Source organism: Cyclospora cayetanensis, unplaced genomic scaffold, assembly GCF_002999335.1.
Source record: "Cyclospora cayetanensis isolate NF1_C8 unplaced genomic scaffold, CcayRef3 CcayRef3_contig_48, whole genome shotgun sequence".
NCBI classification, from domain to species: domain Eukaryota; phylum Apicomplexa; class Conoidasida; order Eucoccidiorida; family Eimeriidae; genus Cyclospora; species Cyclospora cayetanensis.
Window position 1 is genome coordinate 139,930 of NW_020312458.1, and position 17,986 is coordinate 157,915.

General features: G+C 50.9%; 2 protein-coding genes across 2 annotated transcripts; both read right to left on the reverse strand.

Annotated features, from left to right (window-relative positions):
- Window positions 1–1,622: 1,622 nt before the first annotated feature.
- Window positions 1,623–3,277, reverse strand: LOC34621590. Its single transcript, XM_026334688.1, has 6 exons — window positions 3,046–3,277; window positions 2,902–2,946; window positions 2,692–2,785; window positions 2,443–2,536; window positions 1,953–2,198; window positions 1,623–1,856 (listed from the first exon to the last, which is right to left on the reverse strand). Exons 1-6 carry the CDS (start codon window positions 3,275–3,277, stop codon window positions 1,623–1,625), a joined length of 945 nt encoding a protein of 314 aa, XP_026190473.1.
- A 1,436-nt stretch (window positions 3,278–4,713) lies between these two features.
- LOC34621589 lies at window positions 4,714–14,230 on the reverse strand. The gene is made up of 8 exons (XM_026334689.1): window positions 13,891–14,230; window positions 12,958–13,560; window positions 12,293–12,785; window positions 12,109–12,193; window positions 11,689–11,780; window positions 11,486–11,561; window positions 11,072–11,214; window positions 4,714–4,801 (listed from the first exon to the last, which is right to left on the reverse strand). The coding sequence occupies exons 1-8, from the start codon at window positions 14,228–14,230 to the stop codon at window positions 4,714–4,716; spliced, it is 1,920 nt and encodes a 639-aa protein (XP_026190474.1).
- Between the last annotated feature and the right edge of the window lie 3,756 nt (window positions 14,231–17,986).

Sequence of the window (17,986 nt, forward strand, 5' to 3'; positions counted from 1 at the left end):
CTTTATGCCCATGCACACGAATAGGCACACCTTAGGGAGCCGCAGCTTGTTCATCGAAGAACACGTAAAGGTTGCTTACTGTAGTTCAGTGTTCGATTAGGAGGGCAAAAATTGCATGAAGGAAGTACCAGCAGCACAGCAACCACCACGTGTACAGCAAGCAGGGCAACATGTAAAAGAGAATACTGGCTCAATTATGATAGTTGTGTTTAAAGCAGCACAAAATGAGAATAATTGAAGAAACTCGGTAAGCTCAGAAGCTTACACGCAACGAACAGCAAAGTCGTGCAGACGATGCTTAAAGCGCAGGGCGGTACCTCTTAGCTGAGACACCCATGCCTGAGGCATCTAAAGAGTCCCACACGCCAGATGGGATTGCGTAAGACATAGCGCTACTTTCAGAGCACCATGGAAAAACTACAATTGCCTATGGAGCAGGCAATTGCTCACTAGGATGAGTGCACAGCAGTGCCGACACCTGGGCGGAAGGTGAATCAAAGAATGCAGGTAAATGAATTTTGCTGGATCCTCAGCAAGTAAGGGAGGGCAAGAGCCAAACAGGAGGTTCAACAACATGGAATATTCAGATTCGACACACTCTTGTATGAAAGAGGCACTTCTGCTGAATCCAGCGGTGTATACATGAGCTTGTGTGCACCGGGTCACTAGCGCTTTCCTGGGGCCAGCGTCTACAACAAATATGTAACGACTCAAGTCCGTTTGTCGGATCATCGGCATCGATACCAACAGCATAAAAGTATCAGTTTCCTGCTGTATCCTCTTCATCGTTTGGATCTTGATTGAAACTGGCTTAACTACTGAAGCATTTATTCCCCAGTCAAATCTGAAATACCACCTCTACGAAGAATTCTTAGATCCCCACACCATGGGATTCTGCTACTATACAATGAGCTGCCGCATAATAAAGTGATGCCGGCGGAGTAAGGGTCTATCAAAGCTGGGCTCCAGACACGAGGATACGTCAAGATGGCGAAGACAGAGAAGATTGATACGCTGCCATGTACAGCAGTGGTCGAGAATCTCTGCATGCCAGCGATGTAAGAGACATTTGCGAGATAGAATGAGGCACTGAAAGAAGATGCAACAGAGAAAAACTTTCAGATGTAACAGAGACAGCCGCAGCAGCTTTGGCAAAAGTCTCTTCCCGTTCGGTAGCCGCCTGTGTCGGTGCACAGAAACTTCTACACATTTCTAGACGCGATTATCCCAAGAAGTTGAGCCACAAATGAAGACCCCATCCATGCAAACCCATGGAATTCCACGCTGCATTGCAGCTTGGGGAGGTGTCCAGATGCAAAGGCGCAGCTGTTATAGTGACCCACAAAACCCGCAACAACGAAGCGCTTTTATATCGATGCGACCAAGCAGGAAGGCGAAAAAACAAACGTCTCCACTGCACATGCTGCAGAGGTAAACAAAGAGATGAGGATAATGGCCTTCGTTTAGTTGGTGTCGTCCCTGTGCTGGCCGATAGGCACCTTTCCCCGTTAATGTTGATGATCCTAGGGTCTGGCAACTCCAATTGGATGTGGAAGCCTTTAAACTGCCCCTAGGGGCACCTTGCAGCTGGGAAGACATGAAAGCCGTGCCCCAGGGGACCGTCATTCAAGGAACACCCTAATGACTTGTCCGTTGAGGTCTCCACCATCGAACCTTCTGACCGCTTCCATGGCCTCAGACCTTCTGCTGAAAGAAACTGCCACGCGCCCTGTATGCACACCCGAGCTATTGAGGAGTAAATCACAGCCAGCCACACCACCAACGCACGAAAAAGCGTCGCTGATTTCCTCCGTTGTCAGGTCCAATGGTACATTTGAGACAATCACCGTAGATCCCTGAATCAAAAAGCACCAGCGTACTCACGCACGAGGACATGCAAGTTCCCAAAAAGATGGCATGGAAACGCACGTACAGCAACAGTCGAACATTGCAGCATTTCTCCTAAGATGACGTGGGTTTGCGGTGTTCATAGTTTTGGGGGGGGAGGATAGACTGACAGTGGGGCCCGAAGCCACTGGAAGCGGTATCTGCCGGCTGAATGGTGGTGCGAATGATCCCGCCAATGTATTCACAGTATTAGACGAGAAAGCATACGGCCCAGAGGCTGTCCACATTGGTGTAGGGGACCCCCACATGCCTCCTCCAACAGTAGGAGCACTGGTGGGGATGCGGTTGCCCTATGAAACGAATACGAGCATAGCATATCAAAATACGTTGTGATTACTGGAAAGCCTCCAGAGGAGACCGAGGTGGGCATACTGCATTCGAGCCAGGGGGCACATAAGCTAGTTGAGTACATGGAGCAGTTTTCCAGTGCTAAGACAGATAACAGCAGTTCCGCAGGCGATAGGGACTATAAGTAGGGGGTGATTTGGCCATCTCTGCACGAAGCAACTGGCGGAATGACGAAAGAAGCCTCACTCTCTCTACGCTGACGGCGTGGCCCCCAACCTTGGCATTCTGCATTTCCGCGAGCGCTGTCCTGCAAGCTGCCACGTCAGCGAATTGAATCCAACTGAACGCATATCGAACACATATATTCTGATCTTACAAAGCCAAGCTACATGACGGCAGCTCCTTTACGGTGGCCGCAAGCTGGTGCCACATTGAATGAAACACACTGAAATCCGCAATGGCAAGTGCCATGAACCATCGACATTGAACCCTTACGCTTCTCCATCTTTTCGGGGCACAACGGCAAGAATCGTGCCACAATATCCAAAGGACCGGCGCAGCATTCCTTCAAGTCGGGGCCACGGTAAGCCTGCAAGACAAACGACCACTGATAGACGATATGCTCTAACCATCTGCTAACACGTCAAAAAGAGAATAGGCCTTTGCACCTTTGGGAGGCACAGCATCGAAAGCTGGAAATCTCACCAGTTGGAAGGCCCAAAACCTTTACTGAGTATCCCACCGCCGGTACTGCGAGGGGAAAACACACACAAATGCAGTGCGACTGAGCACTGGTGCTTCAGTTAAGGTTATTCATCCTGCTCCTGCTGCTACACGTATATATCGTACCTCCATTGTGGGGATATGGATGTATGGGCACCCGGCGTGCATATGGAGAAGCAACAGGAGGATTGTTTCTTCGCCGCCTCAAAGGGCCCCCTCCCCCCTGCTGAGAACTATCCTGGTGCTGCTGCTGCTGCTTCTGCTGCTGCTGCTTCTGCTGCTTGTTGTTCAAAGCGATGATCTCGTCAAGGCTAAGAGAAAGCTTCTCTTTCACCGACTCGCTGTGTCGTTCAGCCATTGCCGGCAAGGTTCAAGGCTTGCAATCGAAAAGTTCTGGCGTACAGTAGAACGCTTTGGGCCAGGCTGCACGACGGCTGTTTCAGCCCCTAAGGCGGAAAACAGTAAATGCCGAAACCAGGTTGCAACAGCGCAGCAGCTGCTAAACCGGGAGCAAAAAGGGGCCGCTGGGGGGCCTCAGTGGCAGCACAGATTCGATAAGCACGAGAGAGGCGGCGCTTCTGACAACTGTTAGCCGCAAAAGGAAAAGTAAATTAGAGGCGACTTTGGATTTACGGAATAAGATTAGGCCCTAAGGAAAAGGGTTTAGGTGGCAGGCAGCGTCACCAAGGGGGTGCTGCATGCAGTGCTGGTTTTCCGGAAGCCAGGTGTTGAAGGCTTTACGAGTCCCCATCTTACTGCTTTCAATTTTCCGGAGCTAAGTCAGATAGTATTACGCCACAGGCTGTAGGTGCTGGTCTCTGTGTCTCAAGCCCTAAACCGTAAGCTTCCACCCCGCACTTGGGATGTAAACTGTTTCGTTAACAATCGTGTCCAGCGGCTGCCTCAAAACTCCTAAATAACCCGGGAAGAAGGTGATGGTCGATAAATTTAATTAATCCTACGTATTAGATCGTTTGTGTATTGCTTGGAGGCACCAGCGATACGGCTGAAACCAGATGGTGTAGCGTAAAAGCGCTGCTTCGTTCACCTCAGCAGGCGATCTCTAGTTTTCCGTCTAGTTTTCATATGAAAACATGCAACCTGGAAATCGCATTGAATGCTATATATAAAGACTGTGATTTTGCACGCAAAAAAACGAACTGTCTGCCCGTTGACCCTGAGAGAGTCAAGCTGTTACATTCCGTCGAGGGGCTTTGAAGGAAGATGGCACTTGGCTCCAAGCTCAATGCAAACTTGATAGAAAGTTATCGAGAATCTCTCAAAACGATTTTTTCTTACACCTACACCCTTCAGAATTCTAGACATACTGAGGAAGGAATGCCAACGTGCGCATTGTACGCCCTCCACGCACCCCGACCGTTACGTTCCATTTAAGGTCGCCGTAGACACCTAGCTCCAGAAGCATTACAAACTTCATTAAACATTATTGAGCGTTTCTCAGGAGAACTCCCGTCCTCCGCTGCAAGGCTCCCTTCGTGATCCCGACGTAGAGCAGATGCAAATATTGAGCGCCCATAGCGCCAACCTGTAGGCACTCCGGTTATTCACAGCTAGTTGCACACAGCACCTAGACGCTTGCAGCATCGCGACTTCGTGTGTGGAATTAGCACTAATGTACAAGAAATTGAAAATATAAGCACACAAAGCAGATGCCGATTCCTTACTAGTTCTTTGTTAAAAATAAATAATGTAGCAGACAGGGTTCATGTTTGGCTCAGCCTACTGCATGTTTTGAGCCTAAACATAGTTGAGAGTCCACCTGCATAAATCTTGTCATTTGAAAAAGACAGCACACATAACCGGAAACCTTCCAAGCACCAAAGATGAAAGTAAGCATTTGTTTCGACATTCTTGTTTCTGGCTCCTGTGGGCCTTAGAAACGGACTATTCCACGTTCTGTATTGGCATGCAGGAATCGCCCCATGGCTTGCGGAGTCGTTGCCAGACTATTGTGAGTTTGGAATCCCCTTTACTCCGTTGTTTTGCTCTCGCGTAGCAGGAGACTCACACATGGCAGTGCTTCCCCGGCAGCAACCCATCGCGCTATCACAAAAGTGTTGGGTTGGTGCCTTGTTCTTTGTTGGCTAGCAACCCCTTTTCCCCTCTTTATTTCTCTTTACTGTCTGATGCCCCCTTCACCTTTTTCACTAGCACTACTTTCGCTTTTTTTTTGCATGCCTGAGGAGCGGCGATGGTGAAGGGGCTTTTCCGCTCTCGTAGATGGACAGGTACGGAACACTAGGGAGTCTGTGTTGAAATGTGGAGAATAGCGTAGTCAGCTAAGCTATGATTACACACTTTTTCTACAATAATTTGCCTTGACTGAAGAGTTAGAAAAGAGTTGACCACTCGGTTTGGCTGCACGTAAATCCTCTTTAGTCCAGAGTACTTTTAGCTCGATACAAAAAGACGCAACGTTGTAAGCATATACAGTGGGTGTTATGTGCAAAGAGCTGTAAATACTTGCGTTGCTTAGTGCAGCGAAACCAACTCTAGCCTTCCTTCTCCCCTCATGCCGGGAGCTCAGGGGCGCGGGCACGGGAAGACGAAACATTTTTGAGAACCACTTAACAATCTTTAGTCAGGGTTTATTTGAGTGTGGAAATTATTGCCTTTTTGCGGGGACCTTAAGGAAAGCCTCACAAATACAGTCAAAGCCCAATATTTTTTGGTTTTGTATGAAAGCTACCAACCTACCTTCCCATCAGCCCGCAGAGCCTCGGGCTGAAGAGGAAAAATCCAGCGGGTATTCAAGTGGCTACATCCGCTTTGAGTAGTCTGACCATTCATGCACATTCGTGTCGCATAGAGGTACTTAGTTCAGGAGAACACTGTTCCTATATGAGGCCAGTTTCGCTCGACAGGCAACAAATAAGACCAGCTGGAATACACGACCAATATTCATTTCAAAATAAATAGTGGATGAAGTGTTTTTTAAACTTGCTCAAAGGCTTATACGGATCAAAAGGTTCCTCAAGAGAGCTTGTGCACGACCTTAGGTTACTCATACACTGAGAAACATGTCTGTCCAAAGCACGGCCACTCCCAGCGCCACCGACCCAGATAGGAGCGACTGTGAACCACTCTCCACTACTCCTATAGCGATTGGCGCTCAGTTCTATGGAGCTAGCGGGTGCATTCTCCAATGTGTTCTATCTTTTTTGGCCTGACGTGACCTGCTCAACACTGCATAGTACAGGGCTTCACTAAGCCCCCAAAAGACACTGCCGTGAAGCCCGATACATCGGAGGATTTCGCCCAGTTAGAACTGCGAAGCTGCCTGGTTAAGGCAGCAGGACTCTATTGGCTCAGGTACTGTTTTTGCACTGCCTGCTACAGTAAAACAGAATCACCTAGTGATTAGCTGCCTGAATGAGGAACACTGCTGGAATGAGGAATGCGCACTCCCGCACCCGTTGGAACATCGTTGCTGCGTGGTCCCACTACTGGGAACCACGGTCCCGCAGAGGCATATATACTAGAGGGGAATATCATTACAGGAGCGGCCTACTGCCTTATTCAATCAGTTGTTGACTTCGAAGATCTGCAGTCACTTTTGAATTTGGTAGGCATACTCCTGATACATCTTGCTGCAAGATGGACTCGGGCTTTCCCTCTCCTGTAAGTTGAACTACAGCAACAGCCAACTGCCACAGCGGCATAAGTGATAGTCGTCTATACGTCCGTGCAGCGAAATAGATCCAATCGCGCAGATACACAGAAATATCGGCAGGGGGATTGCTGTGGTGCAGCAGTAGCAGCAACAGCGGCGGTTGCTGCTACTGCTGTTCCTGTTCAAGTTCGTTTAGTAATGGTACATGCCAGCTGTATGATACTGGCCTCTACGCGCTAGCGACGAATTCCTCGATCAACGCGTCAGCAGCAGCACATACATTATTTGCATGCTGCTGCTGCATCGCCTGATTCTGCTTCCCTTTTAACGGTCTCCCGGAATATCCCGGCTTCTGCAGGCACTGCTGGTGAACAGTGCCCTTTTCCTGGTGGCCCCCCTGTGCCTTCACCAGACGAGATTTTTCTCTGCCTTGTTGCTGCACTTGTTGCTGTCGTTGCGGTGAGGGCGCGACAGTATTAACAACTTCTACTGATTTTGCAACACCAGCGACAGCCGGTGTTGTGGCTGGCCGGCTGCTGGTGGTGCTGGCACTCACACTGTGAGCGCTGGGGATGCGCCAGTCGGCACTATTCCTGCTGCTGTTGCTCGCAAATCGTACAGCAGTGGTTTTCTTGCAAGTGTGCATGACCCTGGCGTGCAGCCGCAGCTGTTGCCATTTGTCATCAGGGGACCCACGCAAGCAGCTCGCAAGTGACTTTTTATCAACATCTTCACCTGCTGCAGCGGCCGCATCTGCTGTAATGGCCGTAGTGGTCCCATCTACCGTAGATGGATTTCTAGCTGGCTCGGCGCTCGTTTTGGATTCTACAGCAGCAACAGCACCACTAGAGAGCACTTCAGATGGAAAAGCGGCTTCTGTGTGATCAGCTAAGGAAGAATTCACAGCATCTGTAGCAGGAGTACGCATATCAGCAGCCTCAGCTAATGGAGCGTGGGCAGCTGGTGGAGCATCACCAACTGCATTTGCTGCTGGAATGTTGCTTCCGCCTTGAATCCAATTTGTTGAAGCGCGTGCAGCCAAAAGTGTCTTCTGCTGCTGCAGTAGTGCGAGTCGCTGAAGCAGCAGCCTGTGTTGCCGCTGCAGCTGTTGCAACTCCCAGTCATCCTCCGACCCTGACTGTTCACTGTCACGCTCCTGTTCGTGGTTGCCGTCCTGCTGCTGCTGATGTGAGTCAGCCTGTTGCACCTGTTGAGTGTGGTTCTGCGGAGACCGTCGTGGAATGGGGGACACTGCGCTTGATTGGCTTTCGATGATACCTTCAGTAGCGGCTGCTGTTGCCGATGCCGGTGAGGTCGCTGAAGTTTTTGTCGCTGCTGGGAGTGTGTTTGTTGCTCCTGGTGGTGCCTCCAGAGTCCGTGCTGCTGCTTCGTTCTGCATGCCACTGAGTGCATCGCTTTGAGAGCTGCAGGTGCAAGGAAACGTACATGCCCACGCAGGGGGGGGGCGGGGGGGGGAGGAGACTATGGAGTTCCGGGGGTATTTTTGAGCGAAAAGCTGTGCAGCGAGTGCGGCAAGCTTTAATGGTAGAGTCGCAAAGCCGTTCCTGACATAGAGGGAGAATGGCTGTGTGTGGACTTACAGGTCCCCCAGATGTGCGTAGCTGCTCCAGCTGTCACCGTGTTGGCGCTGCAACTGTCGCCTCAGAGTTACTCCGCTGATGCCTCTTTTGGTTGAAATTGTTGTGCATGCGGCTGCCGTCGCCGACGCTGCTCCCGCTTGGACCTTTCTTGCTTCTGCTGCCGATGCGGCCTCGCGCATCCGCTGCAGCAGGGCAGTGAGTAATTAAGAACGGCGACAGTATGAGAGGCACAGTGTATTTTGCAGTAAATCGCATGCAATCGGTAACATCCTCCTGATATCTCCGTGCTAACGAACATCCTACGCCAATGCTCACCTTTGCTCGCTCTTCCTCTGCCTGCTTTGTTCTGAGTCGCCGCAGCAGGGGCCGCAAACGCTCTTGCTGCTGCTTCTTCTTCTTCTCTGCCAGTGCGGCTGCTGCTGCTGCTGCTCTCAGCTGTCGCTGCTGTTGATGCTGCTGGCGCCGTAAGAATCGCTGACGCTCCGCCTACAGCAGACAAGCAACACCAAGATATACAGACCGCAAACACTCTGTGGCTTGGCTGGGGCTGAACTTCGTCATGTTCCTCACAATTAGGCTCCGTGAAGAATTTTAAAGACTAGCCGGCTCAAGGCACATCGAGTATTCGTACCTCCTGAATCTGTCGCTCTAATTCAGTGTCCAGCTGTAGCTGCTGTAATAGATGAATTTGCCGCTCTATCTGCAGTTGATGCTGCTGCTGCAGCCATTCCTGCTCTTGCTGGTGCCGCTGTAGCATGAACCTCTGTTTCTCGCGCTGCTCCTGATCCAGGCGTAATTGCTGCAGAACAGGTACAAGCAACGGCAGTCGGGATGATAGGAGGCACTGGCAATGGTTCTTAAGATGTGGTGCTTTGCAAACAAGGCGTACGTGGGCTCGTTGCTTTTCTTCGTCTGCATGCTGTTGCCGCGCTGAAACTCGACGATTAACAATCTGTTGCTGCTCCTGTTGATGCCGCTGATTCTGGTGAATGAGCTGCCTGTCTGCGACCACTTGCGAGCTGTACGGGGGCACTTGCTGCTGCCTGTTGTACAGCTGCGGCGAATGCACCTGATGCAGCTGGTCTTTGTGGTGCCGGAGCTCTTTATGCTGGTTCTGCCCCACCTTGTCCGCCTCCTCGTCTGACTGCAGTAGCAGCTGCTTTAGCAGCAACAGATCACAGCACTGCTGCTTAGGCAGAGCGGCACAGGAGAGGGAGCACGAAGGATGACCATCTGCTGCTGCTGCCACCGCCGCTGCTGAGCCTGCTGCTAGTGCATCCGGTGTGAGTTCTGACAGCATAAGAAGGGAGCGTGGGCGTCGCTTCATCCTTGCAATCCTATGCCCAAGTTGCAAGTCGTGTTGCCAGTATCGCACCACACGTGTTTCGCTTGATGCCTTTCCGACCCGACGGACTCTTCAAGAGCTCCATAAGTAGTGCCTTCAAGTTCGCATCTTACATCTGTGCATCGAGGGTTCGGGGTAACGGAGTACACGGTGGGCTGGTGGGGTTGCTGGCCTAGCCAGCTGATCACACACTACTCATTGAATGAAGACCCGGTTATAGGACCAAATGTGCGTAGTAAATAGGATTGACACATGGGATATTCGCCGATTCTGCTTGACGGAAGCTCTTGGATCCGCTGCTGCAGTGGCCATTGCAAGTACTGGTGGCACTGCCCAGCCAGGGGGCCTAAGGGGCCCGCCCATCCTGAGTCCCCCAAACTACACCCGTTCTTCCTAATTCTAAAGGCACCCAAAAGCATTGATATATTGCCTCTACTTAGCAGGCGTCGCGTATCTTTCTTCGGATTATTATCCTCTGCTCACATCCGCACCGAGTGGCAAGGATTTGGGTTTAGTGCTGCAATGCTAGATCGAGATCCGTTGTGGTTCGAATAGTCCAACTAATCCTATTTCCGTTCCTTTCAAAGGGCCATGCATATGATCATTCAGCGGCTTCGTTGCTAAGGGCCTGCGGTCGAGGGTGCACAGTTTACCGCTCAGCAGGATGTCTCGCCGCACAGAAGTCCTTCTTTTTCTGGGTCTTTTCGTTGTTGCTTGTATTACAGCTGCTGGTGCCGCTGCTCAGGGAAATGCCTATCTCTGTCTGAAGGCCTTGTCTGTAAGGCGGTTAGAATGGGGGTGCCGAGACACGGGTTTGCGGGTTTCGTGAGTGTAGGAAAGTTTCGTCCCTGTCTTGCCTTTCACTTCCTGCCTATTTTTCTGCGCCTGGAGTTTTGGGCTTTGTGCGCTGGGCATAGGGCTTGGGTCGAAGAATTGTTTGAGCGCGTGCAGGTTGCAGCCATTCAAATTGCCGCCGTAGGGGGCTGGGGCGTGTGCAGCGTTGCTTTGGGAGTCTGGCGACTTTCTGATGCGCCAGAAGCTGCCGAACAGCTTGTCAATGTAAATCCTAGGCCACAATACTTAAAACCTGAACAGAGAAGCCACACCACTACCCCACTTTGGTGCTTCTTGGCGAGGTCCAGGTGGCTTCGTGTCTGTCCGGCGGTGTCTGTACAGGACCTGAAACAGGCGAGGGAGCAGCTAGCGCGGCGAGGATTTAGGTGTGACGGTGGCCGCATGGACCGTTAAGTATCAAAACAACGAGGTACTTGGCGGTGAGGCGCGAAGCACTTCGTGCAGCTGCGGTAGCCGTGGGGTGCTCTCCTCTACAACACCACAAGCCAAGGATTTGGGGATACATGGCGTGATTTCAAACCCTTTTAGGATACTATGATGGAAAGGCTGCCAATCCTTGTTTCATGCCGCAGCTACACAAGCAGGATGCCTGCCGGTTGTTGCAATTAGGGCTAGCATGATGGGCTAAAACTTGTAGCCGTGAATGCGTGTCTCACTCCGCGGACTGCCTCGGGGAGCACTCAAACTAAGTGCGCGTGTGCAGCACCATCAGAGGGCCGCTGCCTTCGTTGTAGCAGTGTTTCCCCCTTTGCTCTGGCGGCAAAAATGGACAAAGCCATCAGAGCCGTTGGAGCATACATACACAACAACGTGAGACGCAGACCACCACTTTCCTTCGTGCATTCCAGAGTGGCCTCTCCCTGAAGTGACAACAGCACGCGTACATGCAGCAGAAGCAGCAGCAGCACGCGTACATACAGCGAAAGCGCAGAGACCTCAGGTGGTGCCTGAGAATTGAAGATAGCAAACCTCGAACTTTGCTCAACAGGCGTGAACTGCTCCCGCGAGGTTACAATCCATCGATTACAGTTTAGAGTGAGCAACAAAGAAACGGAAATATATTTCTTGCAAGATCCGGTGCCGATGCTGCCATGCAGACTCAAGTCTTAGGTGTTAGGGCCCAAAGCGCACTTCAGGGTCCAGCTGGGAGCATGCTGGAGCAAGCATATCCTTCAGCCAACCAAAGAAAAACGGAGATGGTACATCCCTGCGTAGCGCAAAACTGAATCCCTACAAAAGTTCCTACCGGCAGCCAGGAGTGTAAGGAACGGGCCCCTGCACGCTTTCCCCAGTATGCCATTGCCAAAGAAGGCTTACAAACGTGCAAAGCGTACCCAAATGCATGCATGCAGCATATGCAGATGGCGTTCGCAAAATAGCGGCTTTGGGGAGGAACGGAATGAACAATGGCGAGGAACAAACAAACCTGAGAATACGCAAACCCCAAGTCCAAAACCCCTGTTGGGCACGTTGAATGCCTTCAGGTGTTTGCTGGCGGAGTTTAAGGGTAAAGGCAGAGGGGGCACAGGAATGGGGTTACTTGGGAAGCCTGAAGAATCAGAAATCCTAGGGTTTGCAAGAGCAGGTACCACAGATATTGCTCCTGTGGAATGCAAACCACAAGCCGCAGGCCTAGTCCATGAACTCCAATGGCACGTACAGCAGCAAAGTGTCTTGCTGCACAGCGGTTGTGCCGCCTTCTATAGCGGAAACGCCTGCTGAGACGAAGCAAATAGAGTGTACAGCTTGCGTACGAAGTAGCAAGCAGCGACCAAAAAGACAAGAGCTGCTGCTGTGGTGATACCCGCACCACCACAGAGTTTACAGAGCCACCGCAGCCTGAAGCAGCAACAAGCACACCACGAGGGGCACCATCGAACTAGGCAGCGATACACCATGAGATAGCAGGAGATTTTTTCCAAAAAAAGCGCCATCTACCTGCGGTGCTCTTCCGTATAGAATGCAAAGTCCGCGTCGTGCGACCCAAGGCTTGTACAATCTTTAGCAGCTGGTTCTACTCTTGCTTCATTTGAGATGTCTGGGATTGAATGCCGTCCTTCTGCGGTGTCAGTGCCATTTTCACCGAGTAGTAGTACTTTTTGGCTGCCAGCAACGCCCACCGATCTCCCTTGTGGTTGGTCATGCGGCGTTTCCGGTTGCTCTTTATAGTGCTGCTGGTGTTCTTGCTGCTCTACCGCGAAGTGTGTGGCTAAAGTAATAGAATCTTTGAGGGAGCTTGGGGCTGTACTTTGCGTGGCTGCTGGAAAGTGGCCAGGTGCCGCTACAGAGGTTGACGCTCCTGTCGTTTCCGTTATTCCCGCTGCTATTGCTGGTTCTGGTACGCGCCGAGCGGCCTCACAAAGAGACACAAGAGAATCGGAGACCGCACTTTTCTCCAGTGCCTCGGCTAACCAGCCGCCCAATAGAGTCCCTGAACCGCCACACGAGCAGCGAAGCGTTTAAGGTTGAGGTCTACCGTGCGCATCTTCGGGTGAGAGGTGAGAGATTGGTGCAAGCGTTTCACAAGCAGCCAGCCGGAGGCCCCTCTTGCCCGTGTTTCCAGAAGGGTGTAGGCTTGGGGTTGGGGGTCTGTGTTTACGCACCGCAGAACCCTGCACCGGCTGCAGTGGTGCCAATGATAGATGCTGCCCTTAATTCAGAAGAAAAGAATGATAAACCCAGAGAAATCGACGGGAGAAATGTTCCTGCGCCCTGCAGCACAGCTGCGTATATTGCATAAGCGCAGCACAGGCACCCGAAAGGCATAGAAGACAGTAAAATTCGCATCTGATCTCGAAATCCTTGCCCATCGCTGTCAATTCGACAAGCCCCCTCCTGGCTCGGGGCCTCCTCCTGAAGGCCTTCTCTTTCGGCGTCATTCTCTGGAAGTGGTGTCGTCGTTCCTATTAACTCCAGCCCTAATACGTCTACCCTTTCCCGCTGCTGCTGCTGCCTGCGATGCAGTACAGCGCAGAGCGGCAAAAGAACAACGCCTCCAAGTCCCAAAAACACGAATGAAGAGTACCAGCCGGCGACGCTTGCTGCTGCTGCTGCTGCTGCTGCTGATCCAACAGCGAAGCCCACGGGGGCAGCAGCGAGGTAAGCAGCAAGCCACCTCCCGCGTGTCTCTGGAGTTGCTGTGTCAGCGACAAGGGGAAACCCTATGGATAGAAAGCTGGCCTGTGCGGCCCCTGCTACCGCTCGTGCTGCTAGGAGCAGCACGAACATTTCTGCTGCACCCGCAGCAGCTGCAACAGCTGCGGCAGCAATCCACAGTCCCAGTCCGTAGAAGAGAAGGAGGAAGGGAGGCCATTTTTCGTGAAGAAGTGAGCAGAGCGGCGCGGATACAGAGAGGCAGAGCACGAAGGCAGACTGCAGCAAGCCAACGTAAACACTCGGGGTATCCGTGCCAAGGGCGTTCCTAATCAGCACCGCCACCTCCTCTGAGGCACCAGGAATGATGCCTCTGTCTGCGTAGAAAAGTAAGCTAGTGCAGATTAGAAACACCATCAACAGGCATAAACACGAGCTCCCGCGGTCCCCTGCCGCTGTTTCTACTTCCGCTGTGGAGGATCCTACTGCTGCGGGCAATGTGGTCGGGGGTGTAACAAGCATGGATATTCCACAAGGCTGGGATGCAGTGTCGCCGCCTTCTCTTGCTGCCTCGGCTTGCACAGCTGGTGCTGCAACGTTTGACACTTCCGAAGCCAAAGGCAACAGGACGTACGAGGGAATGCTTCCATCATCATCTTCGTGTGATGTTGTGTGATGCTGTCGACTCCATAGCCACGAAAGTGCATGGGTTTTATGGCTACGAGCGGAGAGCGCGGGTGGGTTCGATGTCTGCTCAATCAATGTCCTTTCTTCAGAGGCCATTTTGGCAGCCAGGCTTTCGGGTTTGGAGTGTGTGGTTTACGGCTCTCGTTGGAGTCCGCCTCCAAATTGTAAGCCCTTTACCTTGGCACCCATGCGTGTAGTAGGAGATCTCATGTCAGATGGTCCAGTGGTCGGACGAATGCAAAGAGTGAAGAGCTCCGCCTTCGCCGCGTCTTGTGCACAAGTGTAGATAAATTCCAGCATAAATACTAGAGAAAAAGGCGAAATTGAGGCACAAAACTTATAGATTGGAGCGTAGAGTCGGCACTTCGTTGATTGGCGGCGACAGCATGCGGCTGGGTCCCGTGCCAGCTGCAGCGGTAAGCATAAACCGCTTCCAAAAATTAAGGCATGCATATCGCCATGGTGTGCTCTCATTCACATAAAGTTACAGCGGTTATCAGCTTCATTAAACCCATTTGTTCAGGCCCTTCGTGCGCTGGCCCCACATACATACGCCTTTTTTAACATGATCGCTTGAGCCTTATACCCCAGTGCCTCCATGCAGGGAATTTAACTCCAGAGCTGGCTATCTACGCACTCTAGGAAAAAAGTGCAGTAGCAACAACCGTCTATTGGGTCAGCCACAAGAAACGAGAGGGGCGAAGGTGAGACCGGCCGAAAGACTGAGACAAAGAAAATGGCCAGAGAGGGGTACAGTGAAAGAGTAATGCACAGAGATGTAGAGGTAGAAAGGTGAGGATGGCGGCGTGACGCCACACAATCCAGCAAGTAGTGCTGGCATTCCTAACCTTCACGATCTCCGCCCAACGACATACCCAAAGTGCATAGAGGCCCCTCGCCCAAGAGCTCTCGAGTAGGAGATATCTGTTCCAGTGGCCCCTCCAACATGTCCTTCTCCCTCGCACTGTACTTTTTTCATAAACTGGAGAAACCCGTCCATGCTTACAAAGTTCCTCGAAACGGTTGCAAATTGTGCAGAGAACTCTCCGCACACACCTTACACAGCCTACAAGAAGCTTCTTCTTCTCGAGTCACGAACTATTGCCAATTTTAATAATTGCATGAACTGAATCCAAACGTAGTTGGCCTGAATGAAACTTTCAATGGGCAAGCAGATATGAATAATCCCCTGAGCAACCCCCCTTGCCAGCAGAAGAAATAAGGTCATATGTTCGCGGAGAAGCAATTCCATAACCAGCAGCGAAAACGGCCTCACTAGCTCGCGGAGCCACAAAAGCGGTATTAAAAGAGTGGGAACTGACTTTTATTCTTTCCGATCACCTGTGGCACACACGCGTAAACACCTTCCCGTGTTTTTGTAAACGAAAAGACGCCGTGTAATAGAGTGCAGACACGCGCTTTCAAATGACAAGTGGCTTATATGTTTGCGTTTTAATTGCCCTAGCAAAGTCCTTGAACAAGGCAACCAAACGAGTATTTCAACGGACTGCTTCGTGGTCCAGAATGGGAAGTAGATTCACTTAGCTGGTCACGCATATTTCACTTGCTAGTGGTCAAAACTGTACACCGGCGGTCATATGGCCTAACAGCGCACTCGACAGGAAAACAAATAGGTTGTATCTCGAAGACAGAAAGGTGGAACCAGAACAGACCTACCATACAAGAGCGCAACAGTAAATCCTCCCCCTAGCACAAACGACTGCAGGGTCTCAAAGCCCGCACGAGTGCGTAACTGGACAGACTTGCCAATTGTAGCCGCTTTCTCGTCTACCTTTAATGAACGCCTAGCTTTTCCTCATTAGTTGCCGAGCGGGTTTTATTCTTGTCGGGTGAACATTTCCCGGCTCGGCAATGTTAATGTGCCATTATTGTGCGAACGGAAAAATGAGCAGGAGTAAGCTACAGCACACGTACTCAATTCCTAGTCTGTGCCATTACCCCAGTCTTCTTATATGGAGCAAGCTTGTCTAACCCTCGCAGTGTACAACTCTTAGCTGAGAGACTCCAAGCAGAGGCTTCACATAGGATGTAATATGGGGGATAGTTTGGGGGTGAACACCCCTGATAGTAGACACTACTGCCTTCGAGAAGTACTTACAAGCAGTTGCACTCATCATGCTGTTAGAGTTTGTATAGATGAATAAACGGATATGCATATGTTCAATAAAGCCTCCACGCCAAGGCACTGCGGGATAAACAAGGCGCACAAGCCTCCTTCTGCCTGGCTATAGCTTGAGCCGCAGTGTACTGGCTCAACCTGAGCTGGCTATTTTTCCTGATACTTAATAACCATAAGGATGGCAATTCCTTCATAGGGCACCTAGTAGCAGCGTTACAAAGAAAACTGCAGCCCCCTGGCTAGCTGTGCATCCGTTAGGAAATAGAGGCATCATTTTGTGGGAGACATGCTGATTACTGGAATTTTGCCTAACCCCCGTGCTCATGCGAGTATTATTAATACGGGAGATGGAGTACCTAGATGATGAATTGGCATCTGCACTTCCCTGTGCCTTCTTTGCCCAATCTCCGCTCTGCCTTTACGGCTCCTGTTTTCACCGTTCATCGTATCGGAAATACACGAAAAAGGATCCAGTATCTAATATTACCTATGTCACATGGGCCTCATGAGCCATGGGTGCTCTGTTAGAATGAGCTACTCGCCTTTGCGGCTGTGGGTCGAGTTCGACGGTCCATTCATCAGCTTCCTTGCCGACTGCAGCACGAGGAATACAGGCTTGAGCTTATTTTTATAATCATAAGGATTGAATTTAAGTACTCTCTTTGTGGAACTTGAAGGAAATAAATGCCTGCTTAATTCACCAATCCACTGATTGCCTCCTCGTGCACGGGCGCCACCACCTGCTTGCCCCAGGTCTCATCTTCTCTCTACCTGATGCTATGCACTCTCTAATCGGGCCTCCTAGACTATAAGCATGAAACTGAAGAAGACAGACAACGAGGAAAGAACGAAAGGGGTACAGTGACCACAGAGGCCAACGGACGCCCCAGCACCAACATGTCTCAACGAATTTCACAAGAAGCACGAACGAGGAGAGCTTTACAAGTTGATATTTCCAAATACTGAAATGAAATGCACACACACTTTTATGAATGGATTGAGCTCGATATGAAAACAAAGTCTATTCCGCAGCAAGTCCTGGTTAAATGCCTGCAGACAGACACACACTGCACGCCTGGAGCTTCAATAGTGGATTGCGGCTCACAGAGAAACAAATACGGGCCCAGCAGCCAGCTGCATGGAATAAAGCATAGTAAGATGAGAGATCATTTGTTTTTAGCGCTAGTCTAGTGGGAGTCCTTGTAGAGACGCGGTCATTTGCCTTGACTCCCAATGTTGACCCGATCCCCCTTCCCTGAGCTTAATAGGGTTGAATGGCAGAGCCGGTATATGTGTTCGATGCCAGAAACCTCAAGCGTAGCGAAAGAGGTATGGAAATACAACATATTTAGCTAAATACCTTCCTCAGAAGGCAAAAGGATTGTTATTTCAGATCCTCAATCGGTGCGTATTCCACCAGCTGCCGCCACTGGTAACGTAATTGACGTGTGTTTGCACCATGGAGGGCCCATATATTTTTCGACATCTTGCTTTACGCATAAAAGCACTGCTTTAATCCTCACGGGCAGGCTTTTTCGCCGAATGCCAATAAAAAGTGAAGTGAGCGAGAAGGATCGAACGTCCGGTTGGCGCAATGGTTCACACCCCGCAAATCGGTGAGTGCATTGTGGGGCAAGATATTTCCCGGGCATATCCTGAATTAGCATTAAAAATGGCTGTGTCTAAGCGTTTCGAATAATCTGAACGGAAAC

Coding starts and splice junctions, on each gene's coding strand:
- LOC34621590 (XM_026334688.1), bottom strand. CDS start 3,277: ATGGCTGAACGACACAGCGAGTCGGTGAAAGAGAAGCTTTCTCTTAGC. Junction 2,199..2,442: donor ACGCCGTCAGCGTAGAGAGA/GTGAGGCTTCTT, acceptor TTCGTTTCATAG/GGCAACCGCATCCCCACCAG. Junction 1,857..1,952: donor GTCATCTTAGGAGAAATGCT/GCAATGTTCGAC, acceptor TTTTTGATTCAG/GGATCTACGGTGATTGTCTC.
- LOC34621589 (XM_026334689.1), bottom strand. CDS start 14,230: ATGGCCTCTGAAGAAAGGACATTGATTGAGCAGACATCGAACCCACCC. Junction 12,194..12,292: donor TATACGGAAGAGCACCGCAG/GTAGATGGCGCT, acceptor TTGCTGCTTCAG/GCTGCGGTGGCTCTGTAAAC. Junction 11,781..12,108: donor TGGTCGCTGCTTGCTACTTC/GTACGCAAGCTG, acceptor GCGTATTCTCAG/GTTTGTTTGTTCCTCGCCAT.